The sequence below is a fragment of the Heterocephalus glaber genome, unplaced genomic scaffold (assembly GCF_053883595.1).
Source record: "Heterocephalus glaber isolate CG9 unplaced genomic scaffold, H.glaber_assembly_v1.0 deba00001538, whole genome shotgun sequence".
Lineage (NCBI taxonomy): Eukaryota > Metazoa > Chordata > Mammalia > Rodentia > Bathyergidae > Heterocephalus > Heterocephalus glaber.
This window is the reverse complement of record NW_028258333.1, coordinates 21,491,226-21,517,416: the sequence shown is the minus strand read 5'-3', so window position 1 is coordinate 21,517,416 and position 26,191 is coordinate 21,491,226. Positions and strand designations below refer to the sequence as shown.

Below are 26,191 nucleotides of genomic sequence, written 5' to 3'. Positions count from 1 at the left end.
GTGCAGACAGGATTTGGAAGGTTGGGCTCTCACTTCTGGGGCTTCCAAACCCATGAAGTTCTACCTGACATTGTCACCATGGCTAAAGGGATTGCTAATGGCTTTCCCATGGCAGCAGTTGTGACGACTCAAGGTAGGACCTTGGATAGTCCATGGCTGCCTCTGGGCCTCCTGCAATTGTTATAAAGCATGAGGACTAAAATTTTCATGGATAAGAGGCAGTGATGGAAATCACATGATGCACTTCCTAGGCAAATAAGGAAGAGAATCAATCTGTCTGGCAAACTATGGGGCAGAAGGAAAAAGCCAGCCTTTTCTGTTGCCCTTTTCTATAAAGAAAACTTATTCTCTCATTCCTCAATTAAATTTAGGGTTCCACCACACTCACAAGAGGTAGGAAAATATGCCACAAAACCTACCCTAAAACTTCTCCAAATATCATATTCTTGAAAGAAACACATGATTACTTGGTCTTACCATACCAATCAGCTATAGGCTAAAGATTTCTGTTCATGTCTCATCAACAAAAGAGCCAAGCACATTGAATCTCACTTATCCAGAACATTTATAACATGACAGTGTATGTAATCCTAGTGTGTGATGGGAGGTGATGGATGGGATGTGTTACTCTATCTACATTTTATTTTCCCCTAGAAATTGCCAAATCCTTGGCTAGATGTATGCTTCATTTCAACACCTTTGGAGGGAACCCTATGGCCTGTGCCATTGGATCCGCTGTGCTTGAGGTGCGTTCCAGCAGTCACATTTCATACATTGTACATTTCACAAAATTATTCTTTCAAAGCCACACACATTGTCATAACTCTATCACATTGTCTTAAAGTGGAGAGTTAATAAGTAATCCATCAACTTAAGTTAGATTTGTAGTAATTATTCCTTTCCTCCTTTTTTTTTTTTTGGTACTGGGGATTGAACCCGGGTCCTTGCGCTTGTGTAGCAGGCGGCGAAAACATTGAGCTAAATCCCCAACCCCCTTTCCTCCTTTTTAAAGATCTACTTTGGGTACTTGAAGCATTGGGTAAGAAATAATATATAATTACCCTCATATACATGGGAAACATAAGGATGCCCCTAGCAAGGGGTACCATGGAAAATGTTTTGTTATCTGAGTAGCATTTTATGGACAGTTAGTAACTGCCATCCAACTTTTCAGTTTAATTTTGGCCCCATACTGTGTGGGTATTTGTCTTCCTTTCCTTTGTTGTGCTGTAATAAATTAAAGAACTAAAGAAAAAATAAGTTATGATTCCAGCCAGGTAATTCAGCTAACAATTGTTCAGCCCTGTCTCATTGATTAAGCCTGGTGACAGCCAATTTTTCTGTTAAAAATGTCTTTTTTGAAATGTCCTTGACAAAATATCATTTGCTTAAGTATGACATATTTCTGGAAGAATGTCCAAAAGGGTAACAACAGTAGTTATTTGTAGCAAGAGAAATTTGTTTGGAGACAAGGATCACAAGAGACATTCTACTGGCTATACTTTTATACTTCCTGATTTTTGAATGGTGAACATGATTTACCTTTTTCAAAAATAATTAAATTTAAAGGTATTTTAAATAAAAATGTCAATGGTGCTTTTGTTAATTAAACACTTATTTTCAAATATGACTAGATCATGAGATGAAAAAGTGAGGGTAAGAATATATCATTTATTTCATTCTGTAGACAATGCCAGCTCTTTTGCTGTTGTTAATCGTTTTGTCATTTGTATCCAATTTAGAAGGTAGAAAGGGTTTAAGTAAACTAACAGGTCTTAAAAACATCAAGATTTATCTGGAGTCATGCAATTATTATCAGATAAATATGAAGGCATTATATTTTATATGTCTTAACCAGACTCACAGGTGTCTTTTGTGAGTGGAACTTAAGTGAAAATCCTTTTATATCTTTAGGTGCCCTGCCTCTCTCTGGGCACAAAAAGAGCTCAGCTTGGCTAAAGAAGCCAGCTCCAAGCTAACATGCTTGGCCTGTGAGAGCCTGTGTCAGGCTAAGGGCTGCTGGACAAAGGTCACTATCCCCCAGGAGGGAAATGTTCTTTCCTCAGAACCTTTGTCTTTTTCAGCTCTGTATCTTAGTTCTCCGCAAAGCCTGGAAATAATGAATTTCTAGAATTTGTGTTACTGACTACACTTGGACAAACATATTTTTTCCTAAATTCTTACTCATCCCTGAAAGGAAGAAGTATCTGAAGGAAACAACCTTTCTACCAAGACTTTTTTATCCTTTACAGCAAACCTTTATTCTAGCCCATGGTGTATGCACACTAGACTCTGTTCTGGTTTCTATTTGTCTGGTTAAATTATTATAAAGATTATGGAAGCTGGACATGGTGGCATATGCCTATAATCCCTAGCACTTTGGGAGGCTGAGGCAGAAGGATCGAAAGATTGAGCCTAGGCCTGGGTAATTTAGTGAGACCCTGTCTCAAAATAAAATATATATATGTATATATAAATATAAAAAAGGACTGGGCGTGTAGCTCACTGCATAGGTCCTGGGATCAATCCCCTGTGCTGCAAAAAGAAAAAAGCATGGACAAATATCTCTGTGCTTCTCAGTCAGTCTTAGAACTTTTTCCATGTAAGGTCTTTGGGGCTTTCTCTCAACAGGTAATTAAAGAAGAAAAGGCACAGGAAAACAGTCAAGACGTTGGTACCTACATGTTACTGAAGTTCGCTAAGCTGCGAGAAGAGTTTGACATTGTTGGAGATGTGCGAGGCAAAGGCCTCATGGTGGGGATTGAAATGGTGCAGGATAAGGTAGGTCCTGGTCTGGTGCTCTCTTGCCAGCTGCTCAGAGCCAGTAGGACTTCATGTAGGAAGCATCAGCCTAAAGCATGCTTCATTCATTTTCAGGGAGGAAGCATATGCAGACAGCAAGACTTATAAACCCCTTGCAAGATGAATAGGGAGTACTGAGTATGAAGAAAATGTTAGCAGATCATGAGGAATTCTGAGAGGTGGAGGAGAACTGGAAAGGAGAGCTGATATTACTCTTACCAGACAAGATAAAGAATATGGGCAATGAATGAATACTTGGAAATACATGGAAGAGAAGAAATTATTTGGGAAAGGGCAGGTAGCCCAGAGAGCTGGTGGAAATAAAGAAAAAGGACAAGGGGCCAGAGATTTAGCTCAGTGGTGCTGCTGCCTGCCTTGCAAGTGCAAGGTCTTAAGTTTGATCCCTGGTACCAAAAAAAGAAAAGAAAAGAGAAAGGACCAGGAGAAAGCCATGGGGAAGGTTTGGGGTGAGGGTGTTAAAAATGTATTCAGTTTTGTATTTGTTTGATTGATTGATTGATTGATTTTGAATGGCTTTTAATCTCCTGAGTAACCCAGGATGAATGCACTCCTCTGATATCTTGAACTCAACATTACAACAATTGAATTTAGCACTATTCCTCCCAGTGACACTGTCTCTGTTTCTCACCCTCCATCATTCTTCCCACTCCCAGCTTCAATATTACAAAATAATCTTTAACTCCTGTGGATGCCTTCTTTGCCTCATCTCTCAAATCCTTCTGTTGCTTGTCTATTTCTGTTGTTGATGACTCTAAAGTCCATGCCAGTAGGAAATTGAGCCTTTCTTCCAGGGAAGCAGAATACTAGTCTGAGGAGAGAAAAGAAGGGAAACCTTGGCATAGAGAAGAGTCCCCAGACCAACCTCATAACTCTAACTTCTGTCCACAGGATCCAGCTTTCCCTTGACTAATTTCTTGCTACAAATTTGGTCTAACCATACTATTTTAGAAGGATTGGTGCTCAATTCTTTTAATATTCAGGCCAGACCATGAATACAAAATTCTTTCATTAATGCCATATGGCAAAGCCAGAACAAAGCTGGCTGATTTAAATGATATTTGAAAACTGAGGGAAGACAGTAGGAAAACAAAGAATGAATGAGATGAAGCTCTCTAGCTCATGAGCCACTCTGTACAGACCTTCAGCTGTGGCCCAGTACAAAGTTGTTTTAAAAGTCCATTCTAGTCTCCACCCCCAGGAACTTCCTAAATATATCTACACTCAAAAGTCAAGAATTCAGAGAAAAAAAACTCTGGGAAAGGAGGGGTGGGGCTATTCCAAACACAACTTCTACATGGTCAAAAGTCATATGAACAAAAGTTCATCAGAACTTTGTCATAGCAAAAACATTAGAATCCTCCCAAAAGGCCACTCATATAGAACAAGTTAAATTATAGTATATCCTTACTACCATGGCAAAGCTATGGAGAGATGTTCAAACTATATTGTAGAAAAGTAAAACAACTCATAAAGCAGTATGTGTAGAATGAGCTCATTTTCATTTTGTTTTGCCATATAATCTTGGGCCTTGATTTAAATCTCAGCTCTTCCAGTCCCCAGTTCTACTCATGGTCTCCTTAATACCATTCATTCTTCTAAGCCCAAGTGTCCTCCAACACAGAATGCAGCACTCTCCTTTCTATCTCTACCTACCGAAGTCCTAGTCTTCTCCAAGGTCCAGTTCTGCATCACACCTCCTCCTAAAAGCTAAGCTTTGCCTCTCCCCATGCAGGGGCCTTGTCCTTCAGAGGATTCCTTGTGTACTCACTGTCGAAGGAGCTCTTTTGGAAAGATTTTTTCCACTCTCTTAGTTCTGGCAGCTATAACAAAGGCCTTTAGATTATGTATCTTATAAATGACAGAAATGTATTTGTCACAATTCTGGAGGCTGAAAAGTCCAAGATCAAAGTGTCCATAAATCAGTGTCTGGTGAGGGCCCACTTCCTGGTTCCTAGATAGCCATCTTACTGCTGTAACTTGCAGCAAGAAGCTCTCTGGGCCTTTTGTAAGGGAACCAATTCCATTCCTGAAGCTTCCATCCTCATGACATAAACTGGGAGGGATCTGAAGAGGTCAGGAAGGAGAAACATTCATTCTTTGGCATCTACCATGTACTTATTGACTCAATTTTTTAATGTGTAAATACCTTATTTTCCTAAATAATTTGTATACTCTTGAGGTCAGAAAGCAAACAGTGCTTTTTTGTGTGTGCATTGGTTTCAAGTCCCTGCAGCACTTCAGGCCACACTTACGTAGTTAAAGCATCCCAGAACTTTGTTATAGTTCTGTCTAGCATAACCCAAGGCAGATACTCCCACATGCTATCAGTGACAATGTAAATCGGTATGTCCCTTTGGATAGCAATTTGTCTGTATCTATAAAAACTGGAAATGTCTATATATTTTGACCTTGCAATTCCACTCCTAGAAATGTGTCCTAAAAAAAATACTCAACAATGCATATAAAAATATATATGAACAGGAATGTTGGCAGCATTATTTATAGTCATGAAAAATTGGAAACAATCTAATTGCTCAATAATAGGAGATGGAAAGAATTACTAGCAGATAATGAAGTACTAGGCAATCTTTAAAGAAATTAAGTAAAGAAATATACTCACATGGAAAGATGTCCAAGATATAGTACAGTGGACACCCGGAATTCGTGGGGTTTACATTCCTAGAACACCCATGAATTGTGAAAAACTGCAAATTTCAAATAGGGTCAGAAAAATGCCTATAAATGCATTTTTTTTTTTTTGGTACTGGGGATTGAACTCGGGTCCTTGCGCTTGCCCAGGAGGCGGTGAAACCACTGAGCTAAATCCCCAGCCCTAAATGCATATTTTTAGAGTTTAAACTCTAAACATGCTATATCTCCTGCAGTTATGTAATTTAATTTAATAAATACTGTATTAATAATGCCTAAGAAAGTGCTGGGCATTTTGACAGCATCTTAGGAAATCTTAGGGCTTTAAGAACAAAACTGAACCCTGCAGATAGCAACACGCAGTACAACAACCTATTAGGATACGCTGGAGATGGGTTACAGGCAGCAGCCAATCCGCAGCAAGAAGAACTGAATAACACTCTTGGATTGGCTACTTGCAAACCTCCCTCCAAAAAGCAATTGTGGAGGATATTTGCAGTTTTCCACAAAATTGCAGGGGTTTCCTCGAAAGAACGTTATTAGTTAGATTTTAAGGAAAAATTAATGAAGGACTGAGGCCTCGAACTCTGAACTGCAACTTTGAGGGGGTATACTGTATAAATTATTGAAAAAACTGCAGAACATTATAACATTATGAAGTATGTGTAATACCTTTTATTCTTAAAATATGTATATAAAGGTGTCTTCATGCACAGAAAAGTGCTCAGATCATACCAAGTTATCAGCAGAAGGTGTCCCTAGGCATAAGATGGAGGGAGGAGAAAGTTTTCATTTTTACTTCATGAACTTTCATACCAGTTTAATTTTCTCAGTAATCACAGATTATTTTTTTAAATTATTTAAATACAGATTCACAAAAAAAAGATTAACATAAAGATACAATAGACACCCAACAAAAAATTTAATTACTAACATGCCCACTTCATTATCAAGCAGTTGGGATACAGGCAGGAACGTGGGGCCTGAGCAGGCTGCCCTCTGGGTTTTCCTCCTTGGAGTTTCCAGCCTTTGTGGAATGCAGACAAAATGTTCAATTACTTACAGCATTTGAAGTGAGGGTGGAATAAATGGGCAAGGAAACATGGAGGATACCTGCCCAAACCAGTGTTGGAGTGGAGCCAAACAAACTCCACCTGTTCAGATGCCTTAAAGTTAGGGGAGGCTTCCACCAACTCATCTTCCCCTCAGGAAACCCTTCCAGTGCCAATGGCCCCCTTCCGAGCTCTCATCCCTCTAATCATATTTAATTTCTTTCCAGTTCTCACATTTTAGCCTTCAATTATTTTAGTCTTCTTTCTCCAATAGAGGAGAACCTCAGGAGCAAGCAGGATGAATGATGGAATTCTGAGATCAATGAGAGGATTCACATCTTGTCCTCCATCCCCATTCCAGGCCCTCCTTTACTTAATGGTGTGAAAGTTGGAATGTTCCTTTCCTTATCCTAAAGCTTTAAGCTAGAGAAAAATGCAAACATCTCTAGGAAGCCCAGTCATATTTTGCTCTCAGATACCAATACTTTACAAAGAATGAAGGATTTGGGAGAGAGTTGAAAGGCTGGTGGGAAGAGAGGAGTGGATGACAGAGCCCAGAGGGAGGGTATGTAGGTAAACCGGAGGGAAAAAAAGAAGCTCAGTGTATTACAGAAAACCATGCTCTACCTGCCGAGGCTGAGCCATGAGCAAGAATCATGTCTGAAGCATCTAAAACCAGAAAACAAGGCCCAGGGCTGGTGTTTCCTGGCTGGTCTACAGAGGAAAGAGGGAAGATAAGGGTAGCAACAGCACTGAGGGCTCCTTAAAGGAGGATTAGAGTTCCCCACCTACCTGAGGATAATTTTTAAAATACAAATCCTAAATTCTGCCCCAAATACTTTAATTTGGCTTAACATGCGGCCCAAATATTTGTACTGTGAAAGCCTTCCTGGTAAAGTAGGCAGAATCAGACTTGTAACAATTAAATTAGTAGGAGGTATTTGTGCTCACAGACTGAAATGGCAGGGCCCAGCCCAATGTCCCCAACAAGTACTGGCATGGCTGAGCCCTCAGGTTGAGGAACATCAGATGCCTAGAGATCAGACAGAGCCTGTTGCTTCCTGAAGTGCTTATGTTTCCTGACCCTGGAGCATGAACTTTTGGGAGAGACAGAGCAAATTTCACAAGCAGAGAGGATGAGGCCCTGGTCCAGCTGTGGCCCAGGAAACCCTGGGCTGCTTGTGCAGTTGCTGAGTCAGTCCCTAGACTTTGAAAGGAGCTCTTTACATGGTCAGGACACCATGCAGAGTTGAGGAGAATTTCAACAAAAATAAAACCGACTTCAAATTTATCTAGCAAGAACCAAACTCCTAGGATAGCTGTTAGCAGAGCCAAGGTTCACTGGATATCTGCAAGGAACTTCATTTTGTCTTTGGAGATTTGGGATGAAATGGAATAAAAACAAATATATTTAAGGATACCCTCCAAAAATCTCATCCAGCAATTCACAGCTTTATTTAATTTCCAGAGCATGGATTGCTTGAATTTTGGTTTGGAGTTGCTTGTTTTGTTTTGTTTTGTTTTCTCCTTGTTGGGAAATAACTCCTCTAACCACTCAAACACCAAATAGAAAACATTTTTTAAATGCATTCACAGATGAGCCGCCAGCCTCTTCCTTGTGAAGAAGTAAATCAAATCCATGAGGACTGCAAAAATATGGGGCTCCTGGTGGGCAGAGGTGGCACTTTTTCTCAGGTAAGAGAAAAAAAGACAGGTGTCTAACCTATTACTTTGAGTTGGCACCTTTCCGATATCCCAGTGCTGGTGACTTTTCTTCACTGATTGCTCTAGGGCACTTTGCCCACTTCTAGGGATAATGCTCTGTTATGTTCAAAAAAGGGGGAGTGAGGCCTTCTGGACACGAGGGGGAGCTGTGGTAAAATGATTTGATTATCTCAACTCGGGGAAAGATAATACAGGCATATATAAGATGTACCGCCAAACCAGACGATTTTCAGCACAAGTGATTAAATAGATCATAAGAGTCATGCAATAAAAAATTTGTCTCATGTATGAATTAATTCCATTCCTGTTAAAGCACTCTTAGGCAATCTTAGCCACTCTTAGCCACTCTTAACTCAGCCCTGAACTCAGACTTTGTGAACCTGCTCAATCTAAGTCATTGTCAAGGAGGGAAGCAATCTAACAGTCCTGGAAGGCCCAGCTGATCCTTGCTGGAGAGGTGGGCGCTCATCCTGGGCATGGTCTCAAGATCAGCCACTCCTACTGCCCTTCTCCTTCCTGAGAAAAGCCAACTCCACAGCCAGGATCTTTAACTCTCCCTGAGCTGTGGCCCAGAGAGGGTGCTGCTCCGAGGAATGGGACCTGCCCCTAAATCCTTCAAGCCATCAGCCACCTGACCACGGACAGGCTCCAGGGCCAGAGTTGAGGAGTGAGGGTAACTTCTCCTCTTCTCCTAAATGGTGCTTGTCCACTGTCATCTTTCTTGCCCATTTTTTAAAGTTAAAAAAAATTTATGACAATAATTGTATAAATTTATGGGATAGTATGTGATATATATAGTGTAAATATATATATATAGTGTAATGTGCATATCTATCTCCTCGTTTATCATTTCTTTGTGGTGAGAATGTTCAAAATCTAGTTTTTTGAAATATGCAGTGCATTATTGTTATCTATAGTCACCTAATGTGCAATGGAACATGAGAACTTCTATCTAACTGTAATTTAGTATTTCCACCAATTTAAACATACCTCATTGTTCCCAGTTATCGTCTCCATTCTTGTCTCTCCTGATTTTCATGGATACTGAAATATCCAGTTCTTGCCTCATACTTTTTGGAGAAAATTTAAGCAATCAGACAAGATCTCTATATAAATTCTATAAATATTTTTTAAATAAATCAAATCACATAATTATTAAAATCTAAGACATGCAAGTCATAAAGATATGAAACAACTAATTATTCATTTGCTCGGCTATCTCTTTGTTACTTGGCAAACACTAATTATAAGTGCTAAGTAGCAAATGATATACTGGGAACTGAAACTATAATGATAAATAAAATCTAGTCCCTCCATAAAGTTGATGGAAGAGGAAAAATAATAAATGGGAAATTACAATACAATGTAGTAACCTCATTTATAAGTATAAAAGAGGTGTTATAGGAGGAGAGATAATGGATATCTAGGCCATACTTTCTGGCGAGCAGTCTTGACTAATGACACAGAGAGTTGACGCACACATAGAAACACGGCAGAGTGCAAATGATTATGCACAGGCTGGTGTGACTGAAGCATAAGGCTCAAGGCAATGAGTGGAAACAGAAGCCCTTTCTTCCTGTCACTGTTCCCAACACTTTGCATGTATGTGTTGACTCAGTTAATGCCCTCACCAAGCATACGAAATAAGAACTACCATTATCCTTATTTTACAAAATAAATAGGCACATTTCCAAAATAGACCACATACTAGCTCATAGAACATGTTTAATTAAATGCAAAGCAATTGAAGTTATCCCATGTATATTATCAGACCATAGAGCAATTAAACTGGAGATCAATAGCATAAGAAACCACAAGAACTTCATAAACACATGGAAATTGAATAACATTCTCCTGAACAACCACTGGGTCACGAAGGTAATTAAAGAAGAAATTAGATCCATCCCACTGCTCCCAGCCCGGAGGTAGGGGCTTCTGAGCAGCCATCCCACTGCTCCTGGTCCAGAGGAAGGGGTTTCCAGGCCACCAACCCTACCACTGCTCCCCGCCCCGTCCCAACTCTCTCACCTCAGAGGAGGTAATCTGAGCAGGCACCAACAGCATGCCCCCGTCCTCTCAGTCAAAATGAGAAAACACATAAATAAGTCTCAAAACCAGACTTCCAGATCACCTACAGCAACCCCAAAAAGAAATGAGATGGAACACTCTGACACTCAACCACCTCGACCCACTGAACTGGCAACAAAAGAGGATCTGGAAAAAATGAAATCAGAAATAATTTCTCAGATAACAGGAGAAATTGTGCTCCTAGTGCAAGACATGTTTAATAAAGGTAGAGAAGACCTGAGGAATATGATGGAATCCCAACATACGAAACAAATGGAATCCATAAAACAGATGCAAATAGATTTCCAGGACATGAAAAACGCCATTGAAAGTCTACACAGCAGAATGAGCCAATGTGAGGACAGAATTTTAGATATAGAAGATAAGATTGCAATTAGTGACCAGGAAAAGAAAATTGCTTCAAAATTATAAGGGAACATGAGAAATCAATCCAGCAGCTGCTAGATGATGCAAAGAAGAATAACATAAGACTGATTGGAGTCAATGAAGAAATAGGAGAGAGTGCAGAAGACATAAAAAAAACTCTTCACAGAAATAATGGCAGAAAACTTCCCAAGCAGGGGGAAAGAACTTGACATACACATACGTGAGGCATATAGGACTCCAAATAGCCTTGATCAAAAAACATCTACACATAGGCAGATAATTGTTAAGATTCCAGAAACTCAAGAGAAGAACAAAGTTCTACAAGCAGTCAGAGAAAAGAAACAAATCACATACAAAGGAAAGCCCATAAGAATCACAGCAGACTTCTCAACACAAACCATTAAGGCAAGAAGAGCTTGGAGTGACATATTCCAAGTCCTAAAAGAAAACAGCCTCCAACCCAGATTGAGGTACCCTGCAAAAGTATCTTTCAAAATGGATGGAGAAATAAGATACTTTCATGACAAAGAGCACCTTAGGAAGTTCACGAATACCAAACCAGCACTCCAAAGAATTTTACACAATATCCTAGGAACAGACATTGAGGATCACAACACCAGGAAGCAAAGCAGAATGAACCCATCTGGCATGGCAAGAAATTAAATGTAAAGGGGGAGAACCCAACAAAAAGAAAAAGTCATGGCAATGACAAGTCAATACATTTCAGTTATAACCATCAATGTTAATGGTCTCAATTCACCAATCAAAAGAAATAGAATGGCAGAATGGGTCAAGAAGCAAAATCCAACAATATGCTGCATACAAGAAACACACTTATGTCAAAAGGAAACTCATAGAATGAAAGTTAAAGTGTCGAAAACAATACTCCATGTGACAGGAACCCCAAAAAAAGCAGTAGTAGCTATCCTCTTTGCAGCTCAGGTAGATTTCAAACCAACACTGATTAAGAGAGATGAAGAAAGACACTACATCCTTGTAAAGTGAACAATCCAAGAGGAAGAGATGACAATCATAAATATCTATGCACCAAACACTAGTGTGCCCAACTATATAAAACAAATACTAATGGACATGAAAAGTCATATATGCACTAATACATATGTAGTGGGGGACCTCAACACCCCACTGTCACAAATAGATAGATCAACGAGACAAAAAATAAGTAATGAAATACTAGAACTCAATCGAACTCTTGAAAAAATGAACTTAACAGATGTTTACAGAGTCTTCCACCCCACAAAATCAGAATACACATTCTTCTCAGCTGCACATGGGTCATTCTCCAAAATAGACCACATACTTACACATTGAACATGTTTAAGTAAGTCCAAAGGAATTGAAGTTATCCCCTGTATATTATGAGAACATAGTGCGATGAAATTGGAGATCCATAGCAAAAGAAACTCAAAAATTTCATAAACACGTGGAAATTGAACAACACACTTCTGAATAACCAATGGGTCACAGAGAAAATTAAAGAAGGAATCAGACAGTTCCTTCAATTAAATGACAATGACAATACAACATATCAGAATCTATGGGACACAATGAAAGCAGTCTTATGAGGGAAATTAATAGCAGTGAATATGCATATTAGGAAAATAGAACAAGCCCAATTAAACAACCTGATGCTGAACCTCAAGCCTCTAGAAAAAGAAGAACAGGACAACCCCAAAGCTCATACAAGGGAGGAAATTATAAAGATCAGAGGAGAAATCAATGCAATGGAGACTAAGAGAGTGATACAAAAAAATCAATGAAGCCAAGAGTTGGTTCTTCAAAAGAATCAACAAAATTGACAAACCCTTAGGCAACCTTATCAGAAAAATGAAACAAAAGGCCCAAATCCATGCAATTAGGAATGAAAAGGGTGAAATTACAACAGATCCAGCAGAAATCCAGAGGATCATCAATACCTACTTCCAGAACCTATATGCCAACAAGATGGACAACACAGAAGAAGTGGACAGATTCCTAGAGACGTATGAATTACCAAAGTTGAACAAAGAAGACCTAAATATTCTAAACAACTAAATATCAACCAATGAAATTGAAAATGTAATTAAAAACTTATCAACTAAGAAATGCCCAGGTCCTGATGGCTTCACTGCTGAATTCTACAAGACATTTAGAGAGGAACTACAGCCACTACTGTTTGAACTCTTCAATGAAATTGGAAGGGAAGCAATACTCCTAAATTCATTCCTGGAACCAAGCATCACCTTGATCCCTAAAGCAGAGAAAGACCCAACCGAAAAGGAGAACTATAGGCCAATCTCACTAATGAACACAGATGCAAAAATCCTTATTAAGATACTGGCAAATAGAATGTAGAAGATCATCAAGAAGATCATACACCCTGATCAAGTGGGATTCATCCCAGGGATGCAAGGATGGTTCAATATACGAAAATCAATTAATGTAATACACTATAGCAATAGAGCCAAGGAAGGAAAAAAAAAAAGACTCAAGGACAAAAACCATATGATTATCTCCATAGACGCAGAAAAAGCATTTGACAAAATCCAACATGCATTTTTGATAAAAAAAAAAAACCCTACAAACAATTGGAATAGATGGTCTCTACCTCAAACTGATAGAAGCCATCTATGAAAAACCAACAGCCAATATCATACTAAATGGTCAAAAACTGAAATCCTTCACACTCAAATCAGGAACAAGACAAGGATGTCCACTATCACTACTCTTGTTCAATATAGTTTTGGAAACATTAGCCATGGCAATTAGACAAGAGAAAGAAATAAAAGGAATAAAGATAGGAAATGAAGAAGTCAAATTGTCATTATTTGCAGATGACATGATACTCTATATAGAAGACCCCAAGAACTCCACCAATAGTCTTCTAGACTTAATAACCACATTCAGTCAAGTAGCTGGTTACAAGGTCAACACACAAAAATCAATAGCTTTCCTCTACACAAATGACAGACTCACTGAGAGAGAAATAGGGCAAATAATTCCTTTCACAATAGCATCCAAAACACTGAAATACCTAGGAATCATCCTAACAAAAGAAATCAAAGACCTCTTCTCTGAAAACTATGGCACTCTGAAAAGAGAGATTGAAGATGATATCAGAAAATGGACAGACATCCCCTGCTCCTGGGTAGGAAGGATTAATATAGTGAAAATGGCCATACTTCCAAAACTGCTATATAGATTTAATGCAATCCCAATTGAGATCCCGGCAGCATACTTCACGGACCTTGAGAAAACAATCCAAAAATTCATTTGAAACAAGAAGAGACCCAGAATAGCAAAAGCAATTCTAGATAACAGAGACATGGCAGGGGGTATCACAATCCCCAACCTGCAACTATACTACAAAGCTACTGTGATAAGAACAGCATGGTACTGGCAAAGAAACAGACTTAAGGACCAGTGGAACAGATTAGAAGATGCAGAAACAACGCCAGACACACTCAGCCATCTCATCTTCGATAAAGGAGCCAAACACCCTCAATGGAGGAAAGATAGCCTCTTTAATAAGTGGTGCTGGAAAAATTGGGCTTCAACTTGCCACCGATTAAAACTAGACCTATATCTCTTGCCATGCACTAAACTAAAATCAAAATGGATTAAAGATCTAAATATTAAAATAGAAACTCTGAACCAGTTGGAACAGAGTTGAGGTAGAACTCTTGAAAACATCGGTGTAGGAAAAGATTTTATGAACAAAACCTCAGCTGCCCATGAACTAGCACAAACAATCAACAAGTGAGATCTCTTCTTATTAAAAGGCTTCTGCACAGCAAGAGAAACCACCAGCAGTGTGAAGAGGCAACCCACAATGTGGGAAAACATCTTCACCTGCTCTTCCTCAGACAAAGGTCTACTATCTCGAATCTATAAAGAACTTAAAAAGATCAGACCTCCCAAATTTAAAGACCGAATCCGAAAGTGGGCATCTGAAAAGAACAGACATTTCTCAGACAAAGAAGGAGAAAGAGCAAATAAATACATGAAAAAATGTTCAACATCACTGGTCATTTGAGAGATGCAAATGAAAACAATATTGAGATTCCACTTCACTCCAGAAAGAATGGCTGCTATCATGAAATCAACCAATAACAAATGCTGGTGGGGCTGTGGGGAAAGAGGAACACTGCTCCACTGCTTGTGGGAGTGTAAACTGGTGAACCACTGTGGAAATCAGTATGGAGATACCTCAAAGAACTAGGACTGGAAGTCCCATTTGACCCTGCTATTCCACTGCTGGGGATCTTCTCCAAAGAATTAAAAGAATCATACCACAGTGATATATGTGTGCCCATGTTCATAGCAGCACAGTTTGTGATAGCTAAAACTTGAAAATAGCCCAAATGCTCATCAACTGGAGACTGGATAAAGAAAATGTGGGTTCTTTATAAAATGGAGTCCTACTCAGCCATAAAAGATGAGAAATTAGAGACATTTATACCTAAGTGGATGCACATTGAGGCCATACTCTCAAGTGAAATAAATAGGACACACATGTATAAATACTGAATAGTTTCTCTGGTGTGAGAAACTGAAAGTGTAAATAAGGACTAAAATGTATAATAGGTAATGTGAAATAGGAAGAAAAGGGGCAAAGGGGAAGGAAGTGGGAGGGCTAGGGGAAAGGATAGAAGGGAATGGGATTAATATGAGAAAATGGAAAAATAGGAACAAAATCTTTGTAAATAGGGAGGAATGGAGGGGTTGAAAGGAGGGCTGGGTAAGGGTGAAAAATAAGAACCAAGAGAGATTATGTAAAGGTGCAAATTTCCAATGATGAATGACATTATATTGTACACCTAAAATGTACCAATGATTAGAATGAAAAATCAATAATGCAAAATAGAAAGCAAAGGTCAAAGAGGTAGGGGTAGTGGGAGGGGCAGGGGAAAGGAAAGAAGGGAAAGGAAAAATGATGAGAAATTGAAAAAATGGAGATAAAGTCTTTGTAAATAGGGAAGGGTGGAGGGGGTGAAGGGAGGGCTAGAAATGGGGAAAAAATAAGAACCAAGATGCATCATGTAAAGGTACAAGTTCCCAATGAGAAATGTAATTGTGTTGTATACCTAAAATGTACCAATAAAAGAATTTAACAAAAAAAAAAAAAGAAGAAATTAGACAGTTTTTACAATTAAATGATAATGCCAATACAACATACAGGAATCTATGTGGAAGCAGTTCTATGCAGGAAATTCATAACAGTGAATGCCCACACTAGGAAAACAGAGAGAGCTCAAATAAACAACCTAATGCTGAATTTTAAGCTCCTAGGAAAAGAAGAGCAAGACAAACTTAAAGCTCATACAAGGGAGGAAATTATAAAGATCAGAGGAGAAATCAATGCAATGGAGACTAAGAGAATGGTACAAAAAATCAACAAATTGAAGAGTTGGTTTTTTGAAAGAATAAATAAAATCAATAAACTCTAGCCAACCTTATCAAAAAAAGGAAAAAAAAAAGTCTCAAATCCATACAATTAGGAATGAAAAAGGTGATGTCACAACAGAACCAGCAGAAATCCAGAATATCATCAATACCTACTTCAAGAACCTGTACTCTAATAAAATGGAAAACACAGAAGAAATGGACAGATTTCTAGATTCATATGAATTACCAAAGTTGAACAAAGAAGATATAAAAATTCTAAACACCCCAATTACAATCAGTGAAATTGAAAATGTAATTAAAAATTTATCATCAAAGAAAAGCCAAGGTCCTGATGGGTTCACTGCCGAATTCTACAAGACATTTCCAGAAGAACTATTGCCACTACTCTTTAAACTTTTCAATGAAATTGAAAAGGAAGCAACACTCCCAAATTCATTCCTCGAAGAAAGTGTTACTTTGATTCCAAAAGCAGAGAAAGACCCAACCGAAAAAGGGAACTACAGGCCAATCCAATCAACATAGATGCAAAAATCCTCAATAAGATACTGACAAACAGAATACAGAGGGTCATCAAGAAGATGACCATACACCCTGACCAAGTTGGATTTACCCCAGGGATGCAAGGATGGTTCAACATACATAAATCAATCGATGTAATACACTATATTAACCGAGTCAAGAACAAAAACCACATGATCATCTCAATAGATGCAGAAAAGGCATTCAACAAAATCCAACACTCATTCACGATAAAAACCATGCAGAAAATTGGAATAGAGGGTCTTTATCTCAACTTGATGAAGGCTACCTATGAACAACCAACAGCCAACATCATACTAAATGGTCAAAAACTGAAAACCTTCACGCTAAAATCAGCAACAGGACAAGGATGTCCACTATTACCACTCCTGTTCAATATAGTTTTGGAAACATTAACCACAGCAATTAGACAAGAGAAAGAAATAAAGATAGGAAAGGAAGAAGTTAAACTGTCATTATTTGCTGATGATATGATACTCTACATAGAAGACCCAAAAAACTCCACCAAAAGACTTCTAGACTTAATTGACAGATTCAGTAGAGTAGCTGGATTCAAGGTCAACACTCAAAAATCAATAGCCTTATTGTAAACAAATAACAGACTCACTGAGAGAGAAATTAGGGAAACAATCCCTTTCACAATGGCATCCAAAAAATGAAATATCTAGGAATCTAATGAAGGAAGCAAAAGACCTCTATATTGAGAACTACAGCACTCTGAAAAAAGAGATCAAATGGGATATAAGAAAATGGAAAGACATCCCCTGCTCCTGGGTAGGAAGGATTAATATAGTGAAAATGGCCATATTTCCAAAACTGCTATACAGATTCAATGCAATCCCAATTGAAATATATTTCAATTCAAATATAAATCCCAACAGTATATTTCACAGAACTAGAGAAAACAATCCAAAAATTCATTTGGAACCAGAAGGGACCTAAAATAGCAAAAGCAATTCCAGGCAACAGAGACATGTCAGGGGGAATCACAATCCCCAACTTGAAACTATACTACAAAATAAATAGGCACAGAGAGGTTAAGTAAATTGCCCAAGTTACATAGCTAGTAAGTGGCAGAATCAAGATTCAAACTCAGGTAGTTTGATTTCTGAATCTGTCCTTTGAAAAGGATAAACCTAAAGGGACAAGACTGTAGGCAGTGAGTCTGAGTGGGAGTGGGGAGGGGATGCTGTTTGAACTTAAGCAATTTTAGTAGGGATAGAGGAGATTCTCTGAGGATAATTTTGGCAGTAAAATGTACGGGACTTGGATACAAAGAGTGAAAGACAGTCAAGGATGAATCTGTCTTGGTTTAGGGTAGACATGAATGAATTCATCTGTGAACATGCTCCATCTGAGGGGTTTACGAACATCTGGTTCTGTATTCAGGTGTGCAGCTTGGGGGAAAGGCTAAGGTGAAGCTCATGATTGGGGCCATCAGCACAAAGGTGGTAAGTTAAGGGCATCTCAAAGGAAGCCTAGTGACTGGCTGAGAAGCACAGTGAGGGCAGAAACCTACCTAAGAGTAACATTTAGTGGGCAGAAGAAGGTGCCTGGAGGGAGCAGAAAAGGATAGGCACATGAGGAGAGCTAGAAGAACGTAGGATTATGGAAGGGAAAGAATGAAGAGGTTCAGGAAGAAGAAAGGTCCAGTGTTGAGTGCAGCAGAGAAGACCAGGGAGGTAAAAGGGCTGAGAAATGAACATCTTTCAAGTCACTTTAGTACAGTGATGTCAGAAAAGTGACGGAAACTATACTACAGAGGGTTGTGATGTCAAGCAGGGAAGGATATGGTGAAAAATAAAAGCCTATGTGCAGTCTTTTTAATACTTGGATTAAAGCAAGATAGCAATTGCAGAGCAGCTACCAGGGGCCAGGGCCTCTGCACAGGTTCTTATTTGGTGTGGTTTGGATTTGGATCATGAGAACGTTAAGGCTGATTGTTTGTAGGCTGAGGGGAAGTTGAAAAGCAGTTGAGGTGCAAGAGAAGACAATGATGTTACCTAGAGTGAACATGATGGGAGTATCTAAGGTCAAGGGCACAAGTCCACAATTTGGAGTTGAATAAGAAAGATATCTGTGAGCCTTTGGGAAAGGATGTAAGAATGGAACAAATAATTTTATAGAAATTTATTTCCTGAAAGCTTCAATTTTCTCTAAAATTGTCCATGATGTCTATGAAATAGAGTGAGAAGCATCAGACTAGTTAAGTGAGGAAACAGAGAATTATAGTAAAGGTTTAGAATGAGAAAGGAAGCTGGCAGAGGACAAGGAAAATCTCAGCAACCAGTGGAAGTTGAAGACTGAATATTTAGTGGTGTCAGCCAGGCTTACTGTGTAATCAGTTTTACTAACACTTCCCAGGCATGTAGGTTGGAGTAAAGCAGTTATAGCTTTCATCAAGGCTGAGACTGGGTCATATGGGTGCAGAGCATTGGGGTGAAAATGCATGCAAAATGAGGGGGCAGGTAAAAGAGCAGTTTGGTCAACTCTGTGCCCCAAACTGCACAGGAATGAAAAGAAGAGATATTAAGAAATGGGGTGAAATAACTGCAGATAATGAAGGCTAAAGAGGCTTTTCACGAAAAGGGTAGGTGTAATGGGAATGATAATTGGGTTATTCTCTGTGAAGAAAGGCTCATGGAACAAACCTTGGGTGTGAATGGCTGCAGAAGACTAGAGATGAAGGTTCTGGAAGCTGTGGCCATCAGAAAAGAGAAGATAGTTGTTTGGGTTTTACACATGGACAAGGAGCTCACCCACACTGATGGCAGAAATTGAGTGTAGATAGGAGCCTGGGATCTCAGGGAAAGACCAGGAGATGAAGAGATAACAAAAAGAAAAAAGGGACAGAGCCACATGGTGCAAAGATTTCTATGAAGACTGGAAAATGGATGACCTGGAGACAGCCTAGGAGGAGAGGTGAACCTAGTAAGAGGAATGTGAGAAATGTCATGAAAACAGGCTTTAAAGTTTCATTGTAACACATTTCCTCAAAGCTATATTTGATTCTCTGATGATTTGTTGCTGTTTTCCTCTGTCCCTTCAGACCTTCCGCATCGTGCCCCCAATGTGTGTCACTAAACCAGAGGCTGATTTTGCAGTGGAAGTATTTCGTTCTGCCTTAATCCAACACATGGAGAGAAGAGCTAAATAAAATGTTAAGAAGTAATAAACCACAAGCCTCAAGAACTTCCTACTTATGTCCAAGGATGAATTTGAGGAATTTCAAAACCACTGTTACTGAGAGAAAACCTGCAGCTCTCCAGGGCAGTTGTACAAGATATATGGTTGACTGCCTATCCACCATGCTTTAATAGAGCCCCTGTTCACTTTCGAATTTCATCCTTCTGGGAAAGGATCTCTATTTTTAGCTTGCAGAATAAGTCCCAATTACCTAGTTTAGTTATGGTAATTTGATTTTACTTTGCATTAATTGCTTTTTTCATGAATATATAGCATTTTTTGGCCAATGACTTCTAAAGAAAAATCTTTTGATGGAGGTGCCTTCGGGGAAAAGCTTCTTTACCCTCCACTCTTCAGGTCAGGAAGGTGTCTTCATGTTGCACTGAAAACATCGTATGTCACAATGTGATTCCTGGAACCACATTAGCTATCTGGGGACCATGAAGATACAGCCTATTTGCTGAAGTTGGAAGATGAATCAACCTGAGTACTTAGTGATATCAATGAACCACTGACACCTGAATGAACCATGAGCCACCCTGCCTCAAGCCTACTTGAAATATGATAATAAATTCTTTTTATTGCATTGGCATTTTTTATTTAAGTTTTCCATTACTGTGGCCGAAAGCATCCTATGAAATAATACATAAAGTACTTTAGGACAATAACAACCTCCCCACCTTTAACTTTCTTAAACATCTATCAAAGTCTTCCTTTCTTCTTTATTCCCACTGCCATCAACTCACCCTGATCTAAATTCTCAATCTCTCACTCAAGTTCAGAACTTTCCGTACTTTAGTTATTATAATATATATTCATAGATTTTCTCCTGTATATGTGTACACCTGTTTTAGAATTTGCAATACTTTTCTTAATTTGATTTTTTTACTTAGTTGTATTTAATAGTAGACTGTCTATAATAACAATAATTAGACATCAGTACCACTTGTCATAAATAGAAGGTAACCATAAATAAAAAAGGAGTGAATACAAACAACACAACCCCATTTCTATCTGGGGCCTACTCTCTCTTTGTTCAAAAAGGTTAGAGTGTTTGAGGACTGTTAAAAAATACACTGGCAGACTGATACCTTCTCCTGAACACAAATTAGAAAGAAAAATAACTTTCTCAGCATGTGATTGGATATTTATTTAAAGCTGTGTTCTGGCTTGAAGCCACATCCTAAATGTCTGCCCCACTGAGGTTTCTGTTCTACTGATACATCATAGCCAGGTTTATTTCCATCAGGCATTGACTTAAACGTTGTATTCCCTAGCACAAAATTTGCCAGTAGCTCCCCACTATCTCTTGGATATGGTCAAAATCCCTTTGATATCCAAATACAGTAAACACTTCATTTTGGTTCTTCAAAAAGGCCACTAGACTCAGCCAAATGCCTTAAATTCTATACTTAGTTCTTCTACTTAATTTGCTACAAGTGACCATGAGCTAGGCTTTCAATTTATTCTTACTCTCAAGTTTTTTTTTTTCTGTTTCATTACTTGCCCTTCCTACCTTCTGGAGTTATCTTGGGAATCAAATGAATCAGTGGATGTAAAAGTTCTTTGTAAACTGATAAATTATACAAAAAAGAAATGTTTTCCTTTCCAGCTACATTTCTCTTTCTCTCTTCACCACAGAATCTTTCCCAAGAACAGTTTTTGTGCTCCATTTATACTTCCTTATCTCTCATCCAAGCCATAATCACTAGGCTCTCATTGTTTTCTTTCAGTCCTTGGAAATTTTGTTTTCTCAAAAAGCCACTGGTGACTTTTTGAAGAAAACCAAATGTTTTCTTTGAAATTCTTTTCTAAACAACTGCTTCTTCTTGAGTAATATAGTTCTTAGCTTCTGCAATATGATCCTTCTATCTCAGGTGGCTCTTTCCCAGCCTCTTTTCTGACAGCTCCTCAAATTCAAGGTTCTGTCTTGAGCTGTCTTTTCTTCCATGCTATTCTCTCTCCCAGTAAGCAACCTTGCTCTCTTCTGCAATTTCAACAACCTTAACTATGCTGATGGCTTCCAAATACTTATCTTCAATTCCAACCCTTTTCTGAGCTCCAATCCCAAAATTAAATCCTCCGGACAACTGCATTTGGATGTCCCAAGGACATTGAGACTTCAACAGATTTAACACAAAACCTACTGAGTTTCTCTCCTCATTGAATCCCTTTTCTATTTATGGGATGTTTTTCATCTCAAGCTCATAATTCTAGATCATTTTTTTTCTTCCACATTATTTTACTTGTCATTTGATCAAATTTCATAAATACTTTCTCCAACATAACTTTTCTGATGTGGCACATTTATACCAAAACTGCCTTAATTTAGGCTCCCATCTCTACTATTTAAACTGCCTCCTAACTGATAGTCTTCTCAATTCATCCTCTAGTACCAAAGTCACTCATATAAATCATAAACATGATCTTGTCTCTTGTCTCTTAAAGTTTTGGAGTCCCCATTGCCCATGAAACAAAGTCCAAACCCAATACTATGGTATTCTAGAGCTCTCACTACATGTTCCCAACCACCTTTTTGACACTAAGATATCCTTTGGAAGTGAGAGACTAACAGCGTATACTTGTTAGGTATACACAGATTCTGTAGTTCTCAGAAAGCCACAAGGAATATGCTGTAAGAATTTATCTGACAAGTACCAAATCCTTTGGTATTAAATCTTTATTTCCACCATCTTTCCATATGATTCACCTTGATTCTTTATTTCTATAATTATTGGAGTGTTCTTCCTCTCTCCTTTGGCAGTGGAAGTTATGGGGTGAAGAAGGTTGAACAAGAAAGCCAACACATCTTAGTGATTTTTCAAAGCCTTCTCAGTTCCAACATTCTTTTTCTTCTTAATAAAACAAAAGGAAAAAATAGAAAATAATGTTTATTATAATCCATTAAGAATTTCATAATATATGAAGAAGAAACAATAAAATGCAAAGTTAAAACCAATAGTAACACACACACACACAGAGAACCTTTGCATGCTTAAGCCAAGATCCCTGTTAGTAACAGGGTACCCTCTTCTAGAAAAAGGAGAGCAAGGAATTTAGTAGTCACATAAATTCATACAACATATTTCTTGTGGTTTTCTGAGAACTATAGAATCTTGTATATACCTAAGAAATGTACTGTTAGTTTCCTACTTCCAAGGGATATGTCAAAGTTGTCTAAGCCTGTTTTCTCTCACTCTAACAGAATACCTGAGACTGGATAATTTATAAAATCTGGAGGATGATTTTAATTTATAATTCTGGAGGCTGAGAAGTGCAAGAATAGGCATCTGGCTCTGGTGAGGGTCTAAGGCTGTTTCAATTCATGGTGGAAAGCAAAGGGGTAAGTGGGCATATCCAAAAGAGAGAGAACTTGATTTACAACAATCTGCCCTCACAGTAATTAACTGAGTCCAACATGAGGAAGGGCTCACTCACAAGAGACAAGCATTAATCCATTCACAAGGGCTCCCCCCTCATTACACTAACACCTCCTAGTAGGCCCCATTTCCCACCACTGCCACATTGGGGACCCAGTGTCAACATGAACTTTGGTGGACACCAAGTCAGCTGCAAAATTTCAAAAGGTAGCCATGTCCTAGATCTCATTCATGGACTCTACCCAAGCTCTTGTTGATCAGGATAAGCCCTAACTCTTTCGTAATGGGCAGTGGAAGGGCTGAAGATGAGCAAACCTCAGAGGCACAAGAGCAGGAAGGGTACAGCTTAGGGGCTTAGAGCATGGCTGGTGGTTCATTTCTTCACTGGTTTATAAACATGAAGGATTCTTCTTCCTTTCCATGTGTAGTGGTGGGCAGGAGTTTAGCACCACCATTTTTCTCCCTTCCATTTTCTGCACTACCCGCAGGAGGTGGGAGATAAGGTAGCTTACATAAGCAAGGAGCCCACATTCTTGCCAAGCTCTTTTTTATTTCCATTCTTGTTAAAATGTCTAAAATGAAGATGATGAACACTTAGCTCAAGCAAACTTTGTTCCATACAAGAAAAATATTGACAGTTCATGATGTGATTAGAACACAGCATTAAAATATTGGCAACTGTTTAAACACTCGACCTGCTAATCCACTCAGGAATTAGGAAGGCTTTTTTTTTAATCACAACAAGCTTTTGCTATTGCACTAGAGAAAATAACTAGTGGAAGATAACACCTATAAATAGGTAATATGGTATTAAATGCACTCCTGTTTGTTTTGTCAAGAATCCATCTTGTATGTCAGTGTAGCTTTTAACTTTCCCATAAAATTGTCTCTGTTCCACAGACATTGGTTCCAGGACCTTCTACAGATACAAAATTTGAGGATGATCAGGTCCTTTATAGTAAGACATTAGATTTACATATGGCATACAAATATCCTGTACACTTTAAATAATCTCTAGATTACTTACATTATATAATACAATGCAAATGTTAGTATTGATTAGGGAATAATGACAAAAATGAATATATTCAGTCCAGGTGCCAGGTTTTTGCATGCTTTGATTCACACTTGGTTGAATCCATCAATGAGAAACTCAAGGATAATTCAAATTACTCAAACAGTATCTCTAAATTATGGGAAGATTTAACTCCTCTTGAAACTTTAAATCCCACTCGAATCTCACCTCTCCTGCAAGGAAAAAACAAAATGAAACAAAAAGCATGGCAATGTTCGCCTCTTCAACATGAAGTGTAAGCAGCAGAATAACATAATCTCCAGCCATGTAGGAAAAGACTGTATAAACAAAACCTCAGTTGCACAGGAACTAACACAAAGAACCAACAACTGGGATCTTATCTTATTAAAAAGCTTTTGCACAGGAAGAAAAACCAACAACACAGTGAAGAGAAAACCCACAATGTGGGAAAAAATTTTTACCAGCTGTTCCTCAGACAAAAGACTACTATCTAGAATAAAGAATTTAAATCAGACGCCCCTCCCAAATTTAAGGATCCAAAAATGGGCATCTGAAATGAACAGACATTTTTCAGACAAAGTAAAAGAAGCAAATAAACATATGAAAAAATGTTCAAATTGACATCAATGGTCATCTGAGAAATGCAAATGAAAATAACACTGAAATTCCATCTCCAGAAAGAATGGCTGCTATCATGAAATCAACCAATGATAAATGCTGGTGGGGCTGTGGGGGAAAAGGTACACTGCTCCACTGCTGGTGGGAGTGCAGACTGGTGCAACCACTGTGAAAATCAGTATGGAGATGCTTCAAAGAACTAGGATTACAGATCCCATTTGACCCAGCTATTCCCCTGTTGGGTATCTTCCCAAAAGAAATAAAAGCATCATACCACAACAGTATATGTGCACCCATGTTTATAGCAGCACAGTTTATAATACTTAATCTTGGAAACAGCACAATTGCCCATCAACTGGAGACTGGATAAAGAAGATGTGGGGTTTTTTTTTTTTAGTAAAATGGAGTGCTACTCACCCATAAAGAAAGATAAACTAGCAATATTTATAACTATATGGATGCACCTGGAGGCCATACTCTTAAGTGAAGTAAATAGGACATACGTGTGTAAATACTGAATTGTTTCTCTAGTTTGAGAAGTTGAAAGTGTAAATGAGGACCAAAATGCACGATAGGTAATGTGAAATAGGAAGAAAAGATCCAAAGGGAAAGGGAAAGGGGGGGGCAAGAGAAGGGAAAGAAAAAAAATGAAAAAAGAAGGAAAAATGGAAACAAAGCTTTTATAAATAGGGAGGAGTGGAGAGGTTGAAGAGAGAAAAGGGGTATGGAAAAAAATAAGATACAAGATATATCATGTACAGGTACAAATTCCCAATGGTGAATGTGATCATAATGTAGACCTAAAATGTACCAATAAAGTTAATGAATAACAAAAAAGAAAAAATGGCAAAAAAAAAAAAAGAATATCACAATCTCATTTGGAAGCATGTTGAAGAACTGCTGGGACCTACATCAGAAGCTTGTTCTTGGATAATTAAAGCCAAGGTACAATCAGTAAAAATGGTACTGTTTTACCCTTAGAAAAAGGTGATAGAATCTCAACATAAAAAAGGACCACTGAGGACAAATATAAAGAAGTGAACAAGGAAGACGCCGAATCACCCCGCTACAGACAGGCAGGTCTGCCCATGCCCTATCTAGGTCCTGAGTCGCACAGAACATGCCAAATCAGCCCACTGCAGACAGGCAGGGCTGTGCACGCCCTACCGAGGTCCTGAGTCACGTGGAAGACGCCAAATCACCCTGCTGCAGACAGGCAGCCAGCTGATTCCACACTACAAAGACGCAGAGGACACCAGACCACCAGACCGAGGTACTGAGTCCCACTGTTCACGGCCCAGAGGTAGGGGCTTCTGAGC

The 26,191-nt window shown here is 38.6% G+C and overlaps 2 protein-coding genes across 11 annotated transcripts in view; one reads left to right on the top strand and one right to left on the bottom strand.

Moving 5' to 3' along the window:
* Agxt2 (alanine--glyoxylate aminotransferase 2) overlaps positions 1-20,424 on the top strand; it is a 47,810-nt gene extending 27,386 nt beyond the window's left edge. For both annotated transcript variants that reach the window (XM_013073515.3, XM_004848636.4), the window contains 5 exons: positions 1-133; positions 655-746; positions 2,632-2,781; positions 8,121-8,219; positions 19,702-20,424. In XM_013073515.3, coding sequence (XP_012928969.1) covers positions 1-133; positions 655-746; positions 2,632-2,781; positions 8,121-8,219; positions 19,702-19,809 — 582 coding nt within the window. In that variant the 3' untranslated portion in view covers positions 19,810-20,424. The remainder of the gene's footprint in view (positions 134-654; positions 747-2,631; positions 2,782-8,120; positions 8,220-19,701) is intronic.
* Positions 1-26,191, bottom strand: part of Dnajc21 (DnaJ heat shock protein family (Hsp40) member C21) — a 106,493-nt gene that overhangs the window by 17,959 nt on the left and 62,343 nt on the right. For 3 of the 9 annotated variants that reach the window (XR_015442225.1, XM_087189286.1, XM_087189283.1), the window contains one exon: positions 23,749-24,466. The exons of the other annotated variants lie outside the window; for them this stretch is intronic. Coding sequence is in view for 1 of the 3 variants with exons in the window: in XM_087189283.1 (XP_087045409.1) it covers positions 24,405-24,466 (62 nt within the window). In the remaining 2 variants the exon portion in view is untranslated. Of the gene's footprint in view, positions 1-23,748; positions 24,467-26,191 lie in introns of those variants that run through there. 9 annotated transcript variants of the gene reach the window in all.